General features: G+C 30.4%; 1 protein-coding gene across 2 annotated transcripts; it reads right to left on the bottom strand.

Annotated features, from left to right (window-relative positions):
- Positions 1 to 4,830: 4,830 nt before the first annotated feature.
- LOC148180782 (uncharacterized) lies at positions 4,831 to 16,303 on the bottom strand. 2 transcript variants are annotated; one of them, XM_088043807.1, is made up of 3 exons: positions 16,010 to 16,288; positions 5,508 to 5,971; positions 4,831 to 5,330 (listed from the first exon to the last, which is right to left on the bottom strand). In XM_088043807.1, exons 1-3 carry the CDS (start codon positions 16,194 to 16,196, stop codon positions 5,241 to 5,243), a joined length of 741 nt encoding a protein of 246 aa, XP_087899933.1. In that variant the 5' UTR covers positions 16,197 to 16,288; the 3' UTR covers positions 4,831 to 5,240. The 2 variants fall into 2 exon arrangements, with proteins under 2 accessions (XP_087899933.1, XP_087899941.1); XM_088043815.1 differs by having other exon boundaries at positions 5,237 to 5,971; positions 16,010 to 16,303.
- Between the last annotated feature and the right edge of the window lie 883 nt (positions 16,304 to 17,186).

Below are 17,186 nucleotides of genomic sequence, written 5' to 3'. Positions count from 1 at the left end.
GTACCTATATTATTGTGTTATTAATATGGAAAATATTCACGTGAAACAACACAAATTGCATTGCAACCTAATATACAGCCGAGCTCACATAAATCGCGTACAAATGACTATTTTTGGCCTCATGAATTGTAAACGTCAAATTAACATTCAATTGACATCTTCGGAAACATTATATTTACAAGCGCCCTGGACGTTTCCACACGCCGTGCGGTAAAAATGGCCCAAATCGTCTGCTCTTAAGATGCGTTCATAAATTAAAATCACTTTACCATAATGGAGATTGATCACCAAAGTGGAATCTACCTAAATTATTATCTCATTTAAGACAATATTTCTATTTTTAAAGTCATAATAAAACTTTTTTTAATCAGCGCCATCTTGTGTACTTTTTGTGCACCAACTACAAAATTGACAGAATTGACAGATGACAAAATTTATAAATGTCAGATGTGACAGTTCTCATAAATTTTGAAAAACCCAATGATTTAAATTAAAGTTTTTCGGCCAAAAAGTTTAATACAACTCTTGTGCGTTAACCATTTTACAGCGCTCAATCATTAAAGCACTCCGACTACACCGTCGTGCTTCAAACTGATTTAGAGCTGTAAAATATAAGTTACCACACGCGACTGTAAATAACTATTTTAATTTTGTTTTGTTGTAAGACAGGTTTTAAGAGACATGAGAAATGTGTCAAAATTGATGTTTACATCAATGTAACATGAGTTAAATCAGTTATTTGTTGAAACTACAAAGCAATTTAAAAACTTAACTTACTTAACTTAAACTTAACTTAACTTTGCCTCCGTTGCAAAGTGTCCAATCTGTGAATAAAAATTTGCTCCTTCTGACGTAAACCGAACAACAAACAGAAAAACTTGATGTTGTTGGCTAAATTCGTAGTAAATCATAAATAAAGGCAAGACACGAATCATTTTTGTTGTTCCTTACACTTCGTCTATGTGTCAACTATCAACAAAGTCATTTTACATCAGGTAAAATCTTCAATTTTTGACACAACGTGAAAGTTAGGTTGTACGGGTTTTATGTGAGTTCGGCTGTATAAACAAAAAAATGAATGCTATGTTTTATAAAATTGGGAAGCAATTTTTGTTTGAAAATCTCAAAAAATGAATGTGTTGCATAATACTGAATTTTGCAGAATAAGTTTTCAAAACAAGACATTAAAATTTAAAAATAGTAATTAAATTTAATAGGTAATGCATTTTGATTAAGTTGTTATCAACTAATTGATTGCGTAATAAAGAAACGGCTGTTACACAAATTAACAGTTTTTGCCACTTGTTCATTTGCGTGAACTTGAAATGACCTTCAGTGGCGCACACCAATTTCTGCAGAAAACTCTAATCATTTTTTTCGGAAATTTGGTCATTGTCATGTCAAACTGCGTTGTTTGCTATTGGGGTTTAAATCTTTGTTTTTTATTCGGGTTCACCCAGTATAATAAAGAAATATGTAGTTGTATGGACTAAAATTACCGAAAGAAAAATAAAAAATAAGTAAATGCTTTCTAGAACAAATGTCAGATTGACCTTTCTTGTACTAAGCCACAGAATAATAATATGTATTTAGTTTTTATGATGCCTAATGTTTTGCAATTTATAGTTTTAATATGATTTGGCCAGGAAATAAATCTGGGAATTTTACATCGATTTTTTATTAATATCGATTTTGCCAAAAAAACATCGATTTTTAATACATATATTTTTATTTTCGATGTATCATTAAAAATCGATAATTGCGGTTTCGATGTTATGTATTTTATTTTAGACTCTTGATTTTGGTGATATTTATAAAGAATTTAATTTAAGAGAGTTATATTTTAGAATTTTGTTTTTCTTATTAATCTTGAGTTTGTTTTTTTTTATAATTTATTTACTTATTATTTTGTTTATTATTTAAGGTTTTTATTTATTTTTTTTTTCACAATGTAAAACTGCGTTGTTTGCTGTTAGGGTTTAAATCTTTGCTTTTTATTCGGGTTCACCCAGTATAATAAAGAAATATTGTAGTTGTATGGACTAAAAATTACCGAAAGAAAAATACAAAATAAGTAAATGCTTTCTAGAAAAAATGTCACATAGACTATTGTTTTTGAGCTATCCATAAGATAAGAGATACAAAAAATACTAATCAACTAAACAATAATAAAATAAAGTAATTATAGGAGTATTTTTTTTATTGTAATGACAGTTTGCTTCCGCTATAAAACAAAAAATCTCAAAATTTTGAGATTGACCTTTCTTGTACTAAGCCACAGAATAATAATATGTATTTAGTTTTTATGATGCCTAATGTTTTACAGTTTATAGTTTTAATATGATTTGGCCAGGAAATAAATCTGGGAATTTTACATCGATTTTTTATTAATATCGATTTTGCCAAAAAAACATCGATTTTTAATACATATATTTTTATTTTCGATGTATCATTAAAAATCTATAATTGCGATTTCGATGTATGTATTTTATTTTACACTCTTGATTTTGGTGATATTTATAAAGACTGAAATTTAATTTAAGGGAGTTATATTTTAAAATTTTGTTTATTCTCATTAATCTCGAAGTTGTTATTTTTTTATAATTTACTTATTAACATATTATTCTTTACTTATTATTTTGTTTATTACTTAAAATTTTTATTTATTTTTGTTTTTCTTGTATTTGCTTATTATTTCGTTGCTTTATTAAGAATTTTATTTATTTATTAATTGTGCTCTTGTTGAAATTGAGTTCAACATTGATTTTTTTTTACTCGATGTTTCCAGATTTACCAGGAAAGCAATGTTTATTGAATAAAGACCGGCTTTGATTTACCTTTATTTAAGATAGTTTCACTTCGCTTTAAAACTACCAAAAAAATTTCAAAATTTCAATTCCTAAAATTTCAGACTTACATGGTTTTGCAGGTCGATTTATTCATCTAAAAACAGAGATCATCGAAAACTTAAAAAAATTATGTTAAATTTAGCCCAAAATATTTAAAATTCATTTAAAATATTTAAAAATTATGCGCAAAATAAAAGAGATTATGTAGGGAAAAGGGGCCAATAAAATAAAATTTAAAAGCATATTATTCAAACGAACATTTTTAAATTTACATGACTTTTATATTTCAATGAACATTTTTCCAAAATTTTATGATATTTCTTGAAGAAATGATGATGATGATTAATGAGAGCTTAAAGTTGTTCTAAAATAAGAGGTTCCACTTACCCTGAGATACCTTAAATGTTGTTTTTATTTGCTATGCAACTGCTTCCACTTATTATTATTATTATTCTGCCACAAGGTTGTGTTTCCTAACCTCATATTTTATGTGATTAAAACAGGCAATTGTTTTTGTACATATTTTAAATGGTATAATCCATCCAACTCTAATGTAGCCAAACAGGCGGAGTGAAAAAGTTTGTCTTCGTCTAATAAATGTTATTATGTTAAAAATGGAATCAGTGAAATGACGGACGCCCACTCTAATTAATCCGATATCCCATGACACTTATTAACCACCTAACGTAACGTCAAAAGCTAATTCGATCGAATAAACTTTTTTTTAGGTGACTTAAACTGAAAATGGGATTTTTAGGTCTTAAAAGCGACCTAAAAGTAAGTTTCTTCTGGCCGCAAACATTTTTGGCCGATTTATGGTGGCGCCATCTATCCATAGTTTTGCATATTACATCAAGATACCGACATTACCCCCAATTTTTTAATTTTTTGGGTAAAATCAAATCGACAAACTGCTGTAAAGTGCAACGAAGACACGTGTTAAATTATTGAAAATAAACATGTAAAATGCTGCTGCAACAACATCAAAAAGCACATCAAACCTAATTCATACAAATTGTGAAGCTACAAATGTGAATAAAGAAAATATGAAGGATTCATGAATATTTACAATTATTCAGTTGTTATAAATGATTAGATCAATAAATAATAAATAGGAATTAATTAACTTACAAATTTAATGATGTCTCCTGAAAAATCTTGCGCCAAAAAGTGCCATTTTGCCCTCGGCCATTCAAAAAGGCTCGGCCAAAAAAAACACTTTTTGGCCTTGGTACACAAATAACTATTTTAGGTTTTAGAATCAGTAGATTAAGTTCGGTCAAACGTCTTGATGTTTTACCCTTTTAATTATCATAAAAAGCCACGATTTTATTAACAAATTACTGTGTCGTATGAAGCAACAGCAACCAACGCACTATGGTGCAATACAGTGCATTCCATAGCAACGAGTAAAATTATAAAATAATATGCATAATTTGCAATATAAAAACCATCCCAAAAGGAAGAATTTCCGAATCCTTGAGAACACATTTGCATATTGTTGATTATAAATTTCGAGAAATTAAAAAAGACGAAATCCTATGAAGACACGTAGTTTCTCTATTGTGACAAAATATGCAAATACTCAGTTCCTATCCGAATTTAGTTAATATTCGTTTGCATTTTTTCACTCGAATTCCTTTCTTATGTAATATAAAACATTCTCACACTGCTTTATTTTACACTCTGATCTTGATCTGCAAAACTGTTGTTTTTGTCAGTTTTTTTTAGCATAATTTGCCACTTACAATTAAGCTTGCTCTCAAGGCCCACTAGTTTTGATTAGAACTTCTCATCGTCACGAAATAAAGGTTCAGGGGTTTTGGAAATTTCCTAAAGTCGGACCTGTTTTGGATGGGACTAATTACTGTTATTTATCTATCTAATCTCTTAACGCAGATATGATTGATGAAACTATGTAGAAGTAGACAGATAATAACTTTATTGCCGCTGCGATTTTTGCACAGACATAGAAATAACATTGTAATTACAAGACATTTTTATTGCCGCTAATAATACACATTACTGCTTTTTAAAAATTACAAGAATATCACATGATTTAACTTATCCGCTTTAAAGATCAATATCAGGTATGCTTCTAACATTTGGGGATTGTTAGTTCTTACATGAAGCCTCTAGAATTAGGGATGTGCAAAAGAACTAGTGTAGAAATACCTGATATCAAGAAATGACTGAATAAATTTGAACGGCGGCCATGGAGCTAAACCATGACCTCATCACGTCAAATTTACATAAAATTTCGACGTTAACACAGCCAATCGAGACTCCCAAAATCAGTCTATCTGAAAGATGCAAAAAGTTCCAGAAGCAGTGAATAAAACAAATAACATTAATGCCCTTCTTCTTCCTCATCCTCAGTGTTAGTCACAGTTATCTTCCAGATAGTATTCTGTTAAAAATTTCCAGTTTGTGCTGGCACAACTGGAGCACAATTTTTTTTAGTGCCGCCAAGAATGAGACCTAAAATTGTGATAAGTGGATTAATTACGAAACAAACATTTAAACTAACTAAAATTAAGTTCGTAACGCGGCTGAAATCACCATATTGGCCAATTTGGTGCCCGATTCAACCACTTTCGACCCCAAAGTACCCAAGCTCCGTACAATACCCCCTACTAAGTTAGTACCAAAACTCACCGTGGCTTGGAGGTTAGCCCCAACAGTCGTAAACGGTGGCGCTTGTGGTGGTTTGGTTATAACAAATTGTGGACGTGTTACAGATAAAGGAGGATTGTTAGTGGGTTTATTAGTAGGCTTAGCAGTAGTAGTGCTAGTACTAGTAGTAGTAGTGCGAACAGTAGTGCTAGTGCTAGTCGTAGAGGGAGTCACAGAAGCTGCACTATTTGCATCCGCATTATCAGTGTCTCCAAATCTGTTAAACAAAACTGGGGGTTGAGAGGGTGGAGGAATGACAGAATTCTGGTCTTCAAAAGATGCTTCGAACGTCCGGACGTAGGTGTCGTTGGGATCCCAAACTGCCACCAACTGAGCCCATATCTTCGGGTACTCTTTCTTGAGGCGCTTAACAGAACGATAAGCTGAGACTTTCTGTTTTTCGCTGCATCTAGCACAGTTTGTGGCCAACACCTCTGGGAGAAGCTCTGGAAAAAAAATTGTTAGAAATAATACCAATTTTGATGCTTTATTTAGAGGGAGTACCCGTGTAACCATGTCAGAACTTGCGTGAGCAAATGAATAGTTTCGATGAAAACAACAATAACATGTTTTTCAATAATATTTCCATTATTTCAACTTATTCGATGTTACTTATATTTCAAGCATGTGAATAATGAATTCATACTTCACGGCCTTCAGCCAATCATAGGTGGAGATTTTTATAATTCACTGGTGCACTGATAAAAACCCTTGGGTGGTTGCTATGGCAGTTTGCATTATTTCAAATCGTCCGCGCTTATGCTAACCTATCACACACGAGAAGCAGCGTTACCATGGTGACAGTTGTTGACTCTCGTGATCTGATGCAGTTTACAATTTCTCGTTTTAAATCTAATAATTGCAGTGAAGTACAGAGGGTTTTATATTAAAAAATGGATAGTGATGATAGTGATTCGGAAAATTCTACTCCTGCCGAGGTACAATTGCGTCCAAAAATAATGCACCATGGTATGAATATAATATGCACCCAACAATACATTTTACCCCTACAACTTTTGGGTTGGTCTGCTTGAGATCTGGGCGGTCAGTTTTGGTACAAAGGTGAGACAACCATATTTTATTTACAACTAACTTGAAAACTCATGCAGATTGAGTCGACTAAACAACATGATTTGAAGACCATTGAAAGAAATTTTGAATCAATGTTCGTATTTTTAAGCAATGACCTCATTTCCACTATAAGTTGATTGCGATTAAATTAATCACGCATTTAATTAAGTTTGATTGCTGACATGGATGGATGATGGAATCAAATATTAAGTTTAATTAAAGATGTAATTTTTAATTTTTAATGCAATAATTGAAATTAAATTAAACTTGCAACTTACTTATGTCACTTTAACATAATGTTAAATATTTCATTTCATTCTAAATTGTTAGAGTAACAGTATCACTTTAGCAGGAAATTGTATAAAGGCACATTTAACAATCCTAGTGCTGTTAAAATTTGGCAACAATGTGTTGGTAATTTTGCTAAACTGTTTACACGTTTTACTAATTATGGCCAACTAGCATTAATAATTTTTGAAGCGTCAATTTATACATTTTCTCGAGTTTTAGTTTTTCAAACATAGTTTGTCAGATGTAAAAACCCCAATAACCTTATTTGGTTTTGTAAAAATCTTTGATCAAAAGTAAGGATTTAATTTTGTTTCGGTAAACCGGGTGTAAAGTCCGTTTTTTTATTAAAAAACCACCAACACCGCACTCTACCCCGCAACATCGTCGATGGTGATTTTTTGGTCATAAAATCAAATAGGTTAGCTGCCTAATTGACAATTTGATCACACAAAACGGCCTTCCAGGCTGTGCCGAGTCTATTGAATCCTGATTTGCAATCCAACAGGGTGTAAAAGAAACACGTTTTTAACGGAAACAATGCCTCCCAAATAAAACATAGTAAAAAACATTTTTCTGTTCAATCGTTAATATTTATTGCGACGTTTAAATATTGACACCTGAGCTGGACTTGCCCCTGATTAATTGTGTTCAACATTTATACACAGTATTTTATATGTAAAATCAATTTGCACTTGTTTGTTGTTCGTTTTTACATTTAGAGTCGGTTGACACAATAATTTAATTGAAATTAAGTTAATCCCGCTAATTTGATTATTCTTGACATTTGATTGTCGGAAAAACGATCACTTTAACATGATGTTAAGTATAGTTTATTGAAATTTAAGTTTTAAATTTAGCTTCTGTAAACCGGACCTTAGTGTTAAAAATTAAGGATTTTCTTTTATACAGGGTGATTTTTTTAAAACGGCAGGCGTTGTAGAATTTTTATTTATGAACCGATTTTAAAAATTTAAAAAACAAATTAAATGGTTTTTAATTTACTATAAACTGGTGATTTTAAAATTTTTCTAAATGTCTTAGTATCTTTTGGGCGATACTCAACTTTCTTATTTTAAATTTACACCTATATTTTTTTTTTCATAATTGAGAAGATATTAATTTTCTTGATTCAGAAATGTGTAATATGTTCTACTTTTACAAAAAATATTTAAAAAAAATCAAAAATGAAAAAATTTAGGCAATGAAAGTTAATAAAATCTAGGTGCATGGTGTCAATTGTGCAATGAAAAAAACGGGATGGCGTTTCAACAGTATTTTAATTAAATTCGGTAGTTGTTTTTTCTGATTTGTAACTATTATTGTCTTTTGTTATTAATAATTTCAAAAAAAAAAGCCGATCCTTTCTGTTATTTGCTGCTTTTTGACATTACAATAACGGCATTCTTTTATTTGACACCATGCAATAGATTTTATTAACTTTTATTGCTTATTTTTTTTCAATTTTGATAATTTTTTTTAAAATATTTTTGGTAGAAGTAGAACATATTGCACATTTCTGAATCAAGAAAATTAATATCTTCCAAATTATGAAAAAAAAAAATATGGGTTCCAATTTAAAATAAGAAAGTTGAGTATCGCCCAAAAGATACTAAAACATTTAGAAAATTTTTAAAATCATCAGTTTATAGTAAATTAAAAACCATTTAATTTGCTTTTTAAATTTTTCAAATCGGTTCACAAATAAAAATTCTACAACGCCTGTCGTTTTAAAAAAATCACCCTGTAGTTTTTAAATAATTGATATTGCTGATTCAAAAACAGAAAAAAGGTAATAAAGACATTTTATCCTAAAACTGCTTTTACTCTTCCCGCAAAAATTATTAAGAAATCAGACGATATTTTGACCCACACCTTTCAATTTAACATGGTAAGTTTTCCGTTTTTGGATGTTCAAAATTGATCTATTGTGTTATTGTTATGCTTTACCTCTTCCTATTATTGGTTCGTGCAGTATTTAACGTTGCTTTACGTTAAGCAATAAAAAAAATGCAAAACGGAGATGTTCCATTGTTAAATTGTGCAAGATCCAAAAAATATGTGGCGTTGCTAAAAAGGCTTCTTGATATGTTCATGTTTATGGAAAAAATTGAAGCATGTTATTTTCCATAAAAATACAACTATAAGGGAGAATCGGTAATGGAGTAAGGAACAAAGATAAAGTCAATGAAGACAACAGCAAAAGCGCAGTACAAGTGTATAAAATTCGAATCCCGGCGGGAGCTTTTGACAGTTTTTTTCAATTTAGTTCCATGTCCAAAAATTGGGTGGCGCCACATCCATAGAAGACAACGGTAACTACGAAGCTGACGTTCTATTTTATAAACAAAAACCTTTTCTATGCCTACTTCAAAAGAGGTACACAATTTCATCAAGAATGCAAATGACAAAATGTATTTGGCAACCAAGGTACAGTTTGTAAAACCTGCGTGACTAAAAATGTTACTAACGTTTTTTTTACTTAGGTGGCATTAGTTATGGGTGTCATGGGTGTCAATGAGATGAAAGAAATGAATATTCAGGATTTAAGTCTGCAATGTTAGTCACCCTACCGAACACAAAAAACAAGATAGTTCGCAAATTTACAATCACAGGTGATTTTTATGAAATAATCAAGAAATACATTCCTCTACGCCCTCCTGATGTTGCATGCCGTTCTTTTTTTTCAATTATCAAAATGGTCGTTGCACAAGTCAAAGAATTGGAATTAACAAGTTTGCTTCGATGGGGAGCAAATTGCCACAGTTTTGGATCTTCTTAACCCTGAATTGTATACATTCATTTAGGAGATCTTCAGCAACTTCAGCAACAATAAATCGATGACTCAATGCAAAACAAATTGGATACGGCAGAAAGACATCAAAGGAGAATTCAACGATGGACATCACCACACCATCTGTAAGTATTGCAAACTGTTCAACGTTCGCCTACGGCTCGTTTCGCAAACGTCATCCTCGTGAATAATGACTACCGTAAATTGCTCATATAATAATATACTATAACATGCTTGTCGCAACGTGGCAAGTTCGAGTTATACGTTGTCTTCAGATTGATAGATTCGTGCATGTAAATTGGTTACTTAAAGATTTCTATCGGAAAAGTTACGCAAAAGAAAACAGTGTTTACTCCTCTACGTAATCGGTTGTGTTGATGAATAAAAATAACTACGTACAAAGAAGTTTAATAAATCAATCTACAATTTAAATTTCCATCGCAGAATGGCGTTGGACTGAAACAACATGGATTTGTTTACCAAACAATGTGAATTGAAGATGAGTTTTTAATGAGTCACAGATATCAAAGATTACACCGTCATTGACGTCAGTGTCGTTTATTCTTGGAAAAATAACACAGGAAGGAACTCGAAAAATGGTGGATGCGCCAGACCAAAAACCAAACGATAAATATAGCACACAATTATAAATCCTTGTTAGGTTGTTTTTTCATGGTCATTAATTTACAATGACCTTATGCGATAAACTCCGAGAAGAGTATTTAAAAACAATAAATCTAAGTAGTTTTTAAACACATCGCTGTGAAATGCGATTTATATGGAAAAATTCATTAATTTATTGATATTCGTATCCGTGCTTACCTAACAATGACTTAAATTATCAACCTTGAACGTCGAAGTGAAATCTGTACAAAATACGATTGCAAAAGTTTGAATTTGTTCTCGATCCATTTGGTGAAATTTGTTGGTAACTTTCATGTTCTTTGACCTTTTCCTGTGTCAATAGTTTACAAATATTTTGTGCAGGTGGAACCAGGAAAAGAAGTTTGTTTGATGTAAAAGTAAGAAAATCCATTAGATGCTTTTAAGTTGACAGACATAACACGGAATTATGGCTGCGATAATCATAATTTGATGACTATTCACGTCCAATAAAAAACGTACAAACTCTGATTGTATTTGCTCAGTGCCAACAAGTCTGAAACGGTGCATTGCTCTTCGGCCTTTGAACAAAAAAAATGTCCTCAATGAAGTTTCAAGTTTGCAGTTACATTTACACTTATAAATATTTTCTGTGGAAAATAATTAAGGTTATTTTTTGAGAAACAGGTGTTTAACATAATTATGCATTATCTATTAGATTACAGCCAAGCTCATTGTTTATTTTGTCAGAAAGAGATTATTTTCGTTAAAACAATTATGCTGTCTGCATGTTAAATTTTCGTGATATCAAAAACAAATTAATTTTTTGTCTCCATTTACAACAATGGTTACCATATTAAGTATTCCAGTATAAATTAATTTGACAATGAGACAGACTATCGTTTAAAATAATCTGTAAATAATCTGAAAATTATAATTTTAAGTACTTATAATATAGTTTAAAAAGCATTGTTTTATTTTTGTTTCCTGGAACTCAAATTTGTATTAACTTTAAATAACTAAATTTTAATTGCAGAATAAAATCTTTCCATCACGCTAATAGCAATTAAAATGAAATTAAATACTGGTCAATATGTTTGTTTTCGTTGATAATAATAATTATAGCTAAATAATCACTTTCAGTAATCTAACATGAAAGATATCAACAAAATTAATGCATCTCTAACGGAATTTAATTTTTGGGTCTTTGAACTGCAGAAACCACAAGCGAAAAATTTTAAAAATCAAGAGTAATAAATAGATGAATTAAAATTTTTCTAATAGTTGCAATTAATTTAATAATTTGATTTTTATTTATTGTATTGCAGCCACTTCAACTTTCGCTTTCAAAAATACTTCAATTATACGCTGCGGTTTTTCCTCGATTTTGGGTATTTTATATTGTTTATGAGAACGGGGATTTCATGATATTAATCTTTAGGTATGTCTAAATTAGTGCCTCCCGGAATTTAAATGAGTAGCAAAAACTAGTAAACACTTTTCAGTTACATAATTTGGTTCAACAAATAGCTTAAGATTTAACAATTAATTTAATTGATTACAACGTCAAATAAGTCATAAGGTAATTTAAAAAGTGTTGATATTATTGTGTCTTTCTCTATTTCAATTAAGTAATTAACATTGTAAAATTATCAGTTTTACCTAAAATAATTAATGTTATAAATTAGAATTTTCTGCACAAAAATTCATATAAGTTGGCTTTAATAGTAGGTATATTAAATTACAAGTTTCGGGTTTCGAAGTAGGAAAATGAGCCGCTAGGCAAGATTTCTAAGGAACAAGTGCGCCATGAAACGTATATTTTATACAGTCGAACTTCGATAACACGAATTTTAAATAAAAAATTAACAACCAATCCCGAAAGCTTATTCTAGAGGTGGAGTAAAAGGCCATTACAATTTCCTAGGCAACGAGAGTGTAATGTTCACTTGACCAATGGATGATAGTATGTGTCCATAGTTACGATTTTCAAATTCTGTTCAGCTCTGGGATTGGCTATCGTCTTAACTCGAACATTTTTTGAGCAAAAACATTTTTATTCTCAAATTTTGGTTCAGAATTGTTGCCTCCATAAGCCCGTTTTCTCTGGGACACCTGTATTATAACATTTTTAATACATTTTTCGAATTTGCCGCTTTAATAGGTTCATTAGAGTACTCAATTTGGAGTCGTTTATAAGTATCTACAGGGCGATTTTTAAAAAACGGCAGGCGTTGTAGAATTTTTATTTATGAACCGATTTCAAAAATTTAAAAAACAAATTAAATGGTTTTTAATTTACTATATACTGATAATTTTAAAATTTTTCTAAATGTCTTAGTATCTTTTGGGCGGTAGTCAACTTTCTTATTTTAAATTGGCACCCTAATTTCTTTTTTATAATTTAGAAGATATTAATTTTTTTGATTCAGAAATGTGTAATATGTTCTACTTTTACAAAAAATATTTTAACAAAAAATATCAAAATTGAAAAAAATAAGCAATAAAAGTTAATAAAATCTAGGTGCGTGGTGTCAAATAACACAATACCGTTATTGTAATGTCAAAAAGCAGCAAATAACAGAAAGAACAAGTTTTCTTTCAACAAGATGGGGCTACACCTCACAATGCGAAATGCATTTCTCGTAGGTGTCAATTGTGCAATGAAAAACAGTGAAAAACAGTATTTTAATTAAATTAGGTAGATGTTTTTTCTGATTTGTAATTATTATTGTCTTTTGTTATTAATAATTTTAAAAAAGATTGCCACTCCTTTCTGTTATTTGCTGCTTTTTGACATTACAATAACGGCATTCTTTTATTTGACACCATGCACCTAGATTTTATTAACTTTTATTGCTTTTTTTTTCAATTTTGATGATTTTTTAAAAAATATTTTTTTGTAAAAGTAGAACATATTACACATTTTTGAATCAAGAAAATTAGGATCTTCCAAATTATGAAAAAAAAATGATTCCAATTTAAAATAAGAAAGTTGAATATCGCCCAAAAGATACTAAGACATTTAGAAAAAATTTAAAATCATCAGTTTATAGTAAATTAAAAACCATTTAACTTGTTTTTAAAATTTTTGAAATCGATTCATAATTAAAAAATTTACAACGCCTGTATAAAAAAAGAACTCAAAGTAGGAAATTTTGTTTTTAAAGAGTTGGCAAAACTAATTAATCTAGCTGTCACCTGTTTCCTGCCAAGTTCTTGGTCAATTTCACATTACGGATTTTACGAATCGTGTTTAATAAATTGCTGCGTGAACAAAAAATGTATCAATATAATTGAATTGTCCTTAGAGGCCAACAATATATGTTCCTAATAAATATAAAAGATGTGAATGCAGGTTGTTAGGTTAGGTTACGTTAAGTAAAACTCAATAAACGTCAAATTTTTAATTGAATTTGAAAATCAAGTGGCAAGTCGTGGTTACAAAACCATTACCAATCGTGTAACACGAAAACTCTCGAAAAGTGTTTATTAAAAAAAGGGTGCAAATTCAAGAAAATAGTATAAAGGACTTATTTTATAATGGCATTGGTGCCAAAATTGGCCATTATAAAACACGTTCTTTAATATACTATTATAACACTCCTAAATATAAACCAAAATTAAATTTCATCAACTCGAAGACTCAATAAGTCCAAGTTTTTCTCTGGTAACTGCTACTTCAAGTTATCGAAGTTTGACTGTACTACTTTTTTCTATTAAGGAATATTTAAATGTTTTTAGAATAATTTGAAGTTTTCATTCACGGATATTTCGCTAGAACGGTTAAATTGGTGAAACTGTATTCAAGTGTCAACTGTCATCAAAAAACGTTTATTATTGGATGAATTTCACAACTCACCAAACAGTGATAATGTAACTCTTAAAACACCGAATTAAAAAAAAAATTAATATAATCAGTACCTACAAGGTGTTTATAAATGTTTCTAGCATCAAGGGTGGTTCTGAAATTCCTGTCGTGCACTGCTTTGCCGCTTTGTTTTCATGGTGAATATAACTATCTTGAAAATTATTTATAATGTTACTTACGTCAACGACGTTTCAGTTACGGTTTTGTGTCCAAATTTTTTACTTTCAGGTTTCAAACCACAACTAGAACAGTTTTCTTCACCTTTGCTCTATGATTGAAGTTAACTACAAATGTCTGTTGAAAAATCTAAACCCACGTTTATAACGAGCGGCAAATTTCTTTGACATTTCATAGCCACCCTTGATGCTAGAAACATTTATAAACACCTTGTACAATGTATTTCGAGTAAAAGAGAATAAATAATCTGACTTCAAAGCAACCTTATTATGCAAATACGGTCTTTTGTAAAAATAAAAAATGAGACGTTCGTTGAGACCATTCGAAAGTTACTTTTATTTCACCAACGTATGTAATAAATGGACACAAAAAAAATATAAACGATGATTGATATTGATGGCCTGTATAAAATGATTTACCACACCACAGACATCAATCTGCGAATTTAATGCCTATCAGGTCCTTCATTTTAAGCAATAATTTATAGTCTCGTGTTGTCAAATTTTATCTTTTTTTTCATTGTTTTGTACAATTTAAAGAAATTAATGATTTAATTGCTAATTAAAATTTTGACAACTGCAACAATTAAAATAATTAAACAATTAATTTAGGCATTCATGATTTTACATTGCATATTAAATTAACCTGGATCTTATCTTGTAAATAATTGTTACCTATACAATAATTATTTAAGTAATATTTAAACTCAAATAAACGTTAACTTAAAAAACTTGTTTGTTCTTTAAAACAAAGATCTTCTCAATTTGATATTAATAAGAATCTAATTTTGTCCAAATTAACATTTTATTTTGCAGCTGCAAAATTGTTTTTGTCATGTATTTCTAAACATATTGCTTTTTCAGACATTTGATTGTAATTCCGACATGACAATCAAAATTTGTATTCACACAACTTTGTCATACTGGTAGCACATTCTGTTCTAGCCTTGCTCTGTCAATTAAAATATATTTTCTTAATAACTTAAACCTTGGTTTTGTAAAATAAACGTAATAAATCAACTTATCGAATTTTGACACTTATTATACCCAGCAGGTTGTGTAGTCTTTAATCTTGTACAAAATTCTGTTTTGTTTTTTCATCGACGTGGTAAAAAATACAAAACATCTTGTTTTAGACTTGACATGGCCAAAAATAGCCCAATGTAGCAACCAACATGATAGCCTTTACCTAAAACTTTGCCCATACATTCTTTGCAAGTAGAATTTTTGCAGACACACCTTCTTGATCAGTTATTGCACGAGTTCTTCAGTATAAAAATAAAAACATTGACTGCACTTGAGATTGTTATAATAAAAATTACATATTTATAAGACACCTGTATGAAATCACCCGTACGATATCACAACAACCTTCAAATTTTTTCAGAATATCGCAAGTGAAAGGTTAATGGATACTGGATATCAGAACATTGTTGAAGTGGAACTAAACAGATTTTGGTGCAGTACTTTCACTGAGTAATTTTAGGAAACACCCATCAACGTACCATCAGTACGACACCAATTTTGACTATAAGGAAGTGATAAATTATGTAATATAAAACGGTAAACAATCATTTTAAAAAGCGGAAGTCTTCCGGTCGGTGACACTCAAAATTTTAATATCAAAAAAATTCATTGGACTGTGGGTGTGCGTGGGGTATTAAAATTTTTAGGTACTTACGCTTGAGCTCTACTCCTTGCGGAGGACATGGTCCTTTAGACAACAAACAGGCAGCATAATAATTAACCATCCTTCTATTATTGAGGACGCTCTCCACGTCCAAATGGTCGTACCTGCTCTCGTAGAATTCAGCAGGTGCCGCTGCCACTGTCGTAATTCCGATGATAACACCAATTATCGGAATCATGATGACACCCCGACACCGTTCAGTGAATTGCTCGAGTGGTTCGTTTACACTACTGAATTCAAATCGTCTCCTGCAAGAAACTTGTACCGCTCGCGAGAACGAGGTTCTTTCAGAGGTGGAGGAAGGATCGCGACCTTCAGGTCATAGATGCGATTTAATGCAGTCGAATTTTCGGAACTAGAGCTCGAATAATGGCCATTTTGGGGAATTTTTCGATGCGTTTCAATTAACTGTTCAGTTTGTGTGCGCAAGGAAATTGAACATTCATTCGTCGATTTAATTGACTGGCGTGTTTGTGTAATTAGTCGTAATAATCATTGTGTTCATTTTAATTATGACTGGGGTTTGATGGTGGTTAAGTTAGGTTTATATTGTTATAAAGATTTTGGCCCTGATTGACATTAATTAGGAAGATTTTTTGGATTGTAAAAATTATGTTTGTTTTCAACTGTGTGGGAAAAAAATGCTTGATTAACATTATTAATTAAAAAGGCGCACAAATTAATTTATTAAAAATTTGTATACAAAATTCCAATACAATCATTGAGTAATTTTTTTAATTAGGTACTATTGGTTTCATGCGTTAATCGCTATATGTTAATAAAAACAAGCTAAAAATTTAATAAAGCAACATAGGTTAACTAAAAAAATTACATTAACTTTACAGTCAGTAAAAATTAAAAACTAAATTACAAAATTTTAGAAAAAAGGTAATAATTTTTGGATATTTTTTTTTGTAAGGCGAACTCAAAATTCAAAATTTTGTAATAAATTTTCTATCTCTAACAGCTTTTACAATAAATCAATGAAATTTTGAGGATTTATTACTTGGAGTTCGTTCATTGAGTGTACTAAATTACAAAATTTTAGCACCAGAAGCATAAACTTTGGAATTTTTTATTTGCAGAATGAGTTTGAGATACAAAATTTTGTTGTAAATTCTGTATCTTCAACAGTTTTTACGATAAGTCAATGAAATTTGGTGGATTT

Source organism: Gnatocerus cornutus, chromosome 1 (assembly GCF_029298725.1).
Source record: "Gnatocerus cornutus isolate USDA-ARS CGAHR chromosome 1, icGnaCorn1.1, whole genome shotgun sequence".
NCBI classification, from domain to species: Eukaryota; Metazoa; Arthropoda; class Insecta; order Coleoptera; family Tenebrionidae; genus Gnatocerus; species Gnatocerus cornutus.
This window is presented reverse-complemented; position numbering and strand designations above follow the sequence as displayed.

Excerpts from the sequence above, each read along its gene's own strand:
- LOC148180782 (XM_088043815.1), bottom strand. The coding sequence starts at position 16,196 with ATGATTCCGATAATTGGTGTTATCATCGGAATTACGACAGTGGCAGCG. Across the intron at positions 5,972-16,009 it reads GCAAGGAGTAGAGCTCAAGC|AGCTTCTCCCAGAGGTGTTG; the intron begins GTAAGTACCTAA and ends TTTTTTTTCCAG.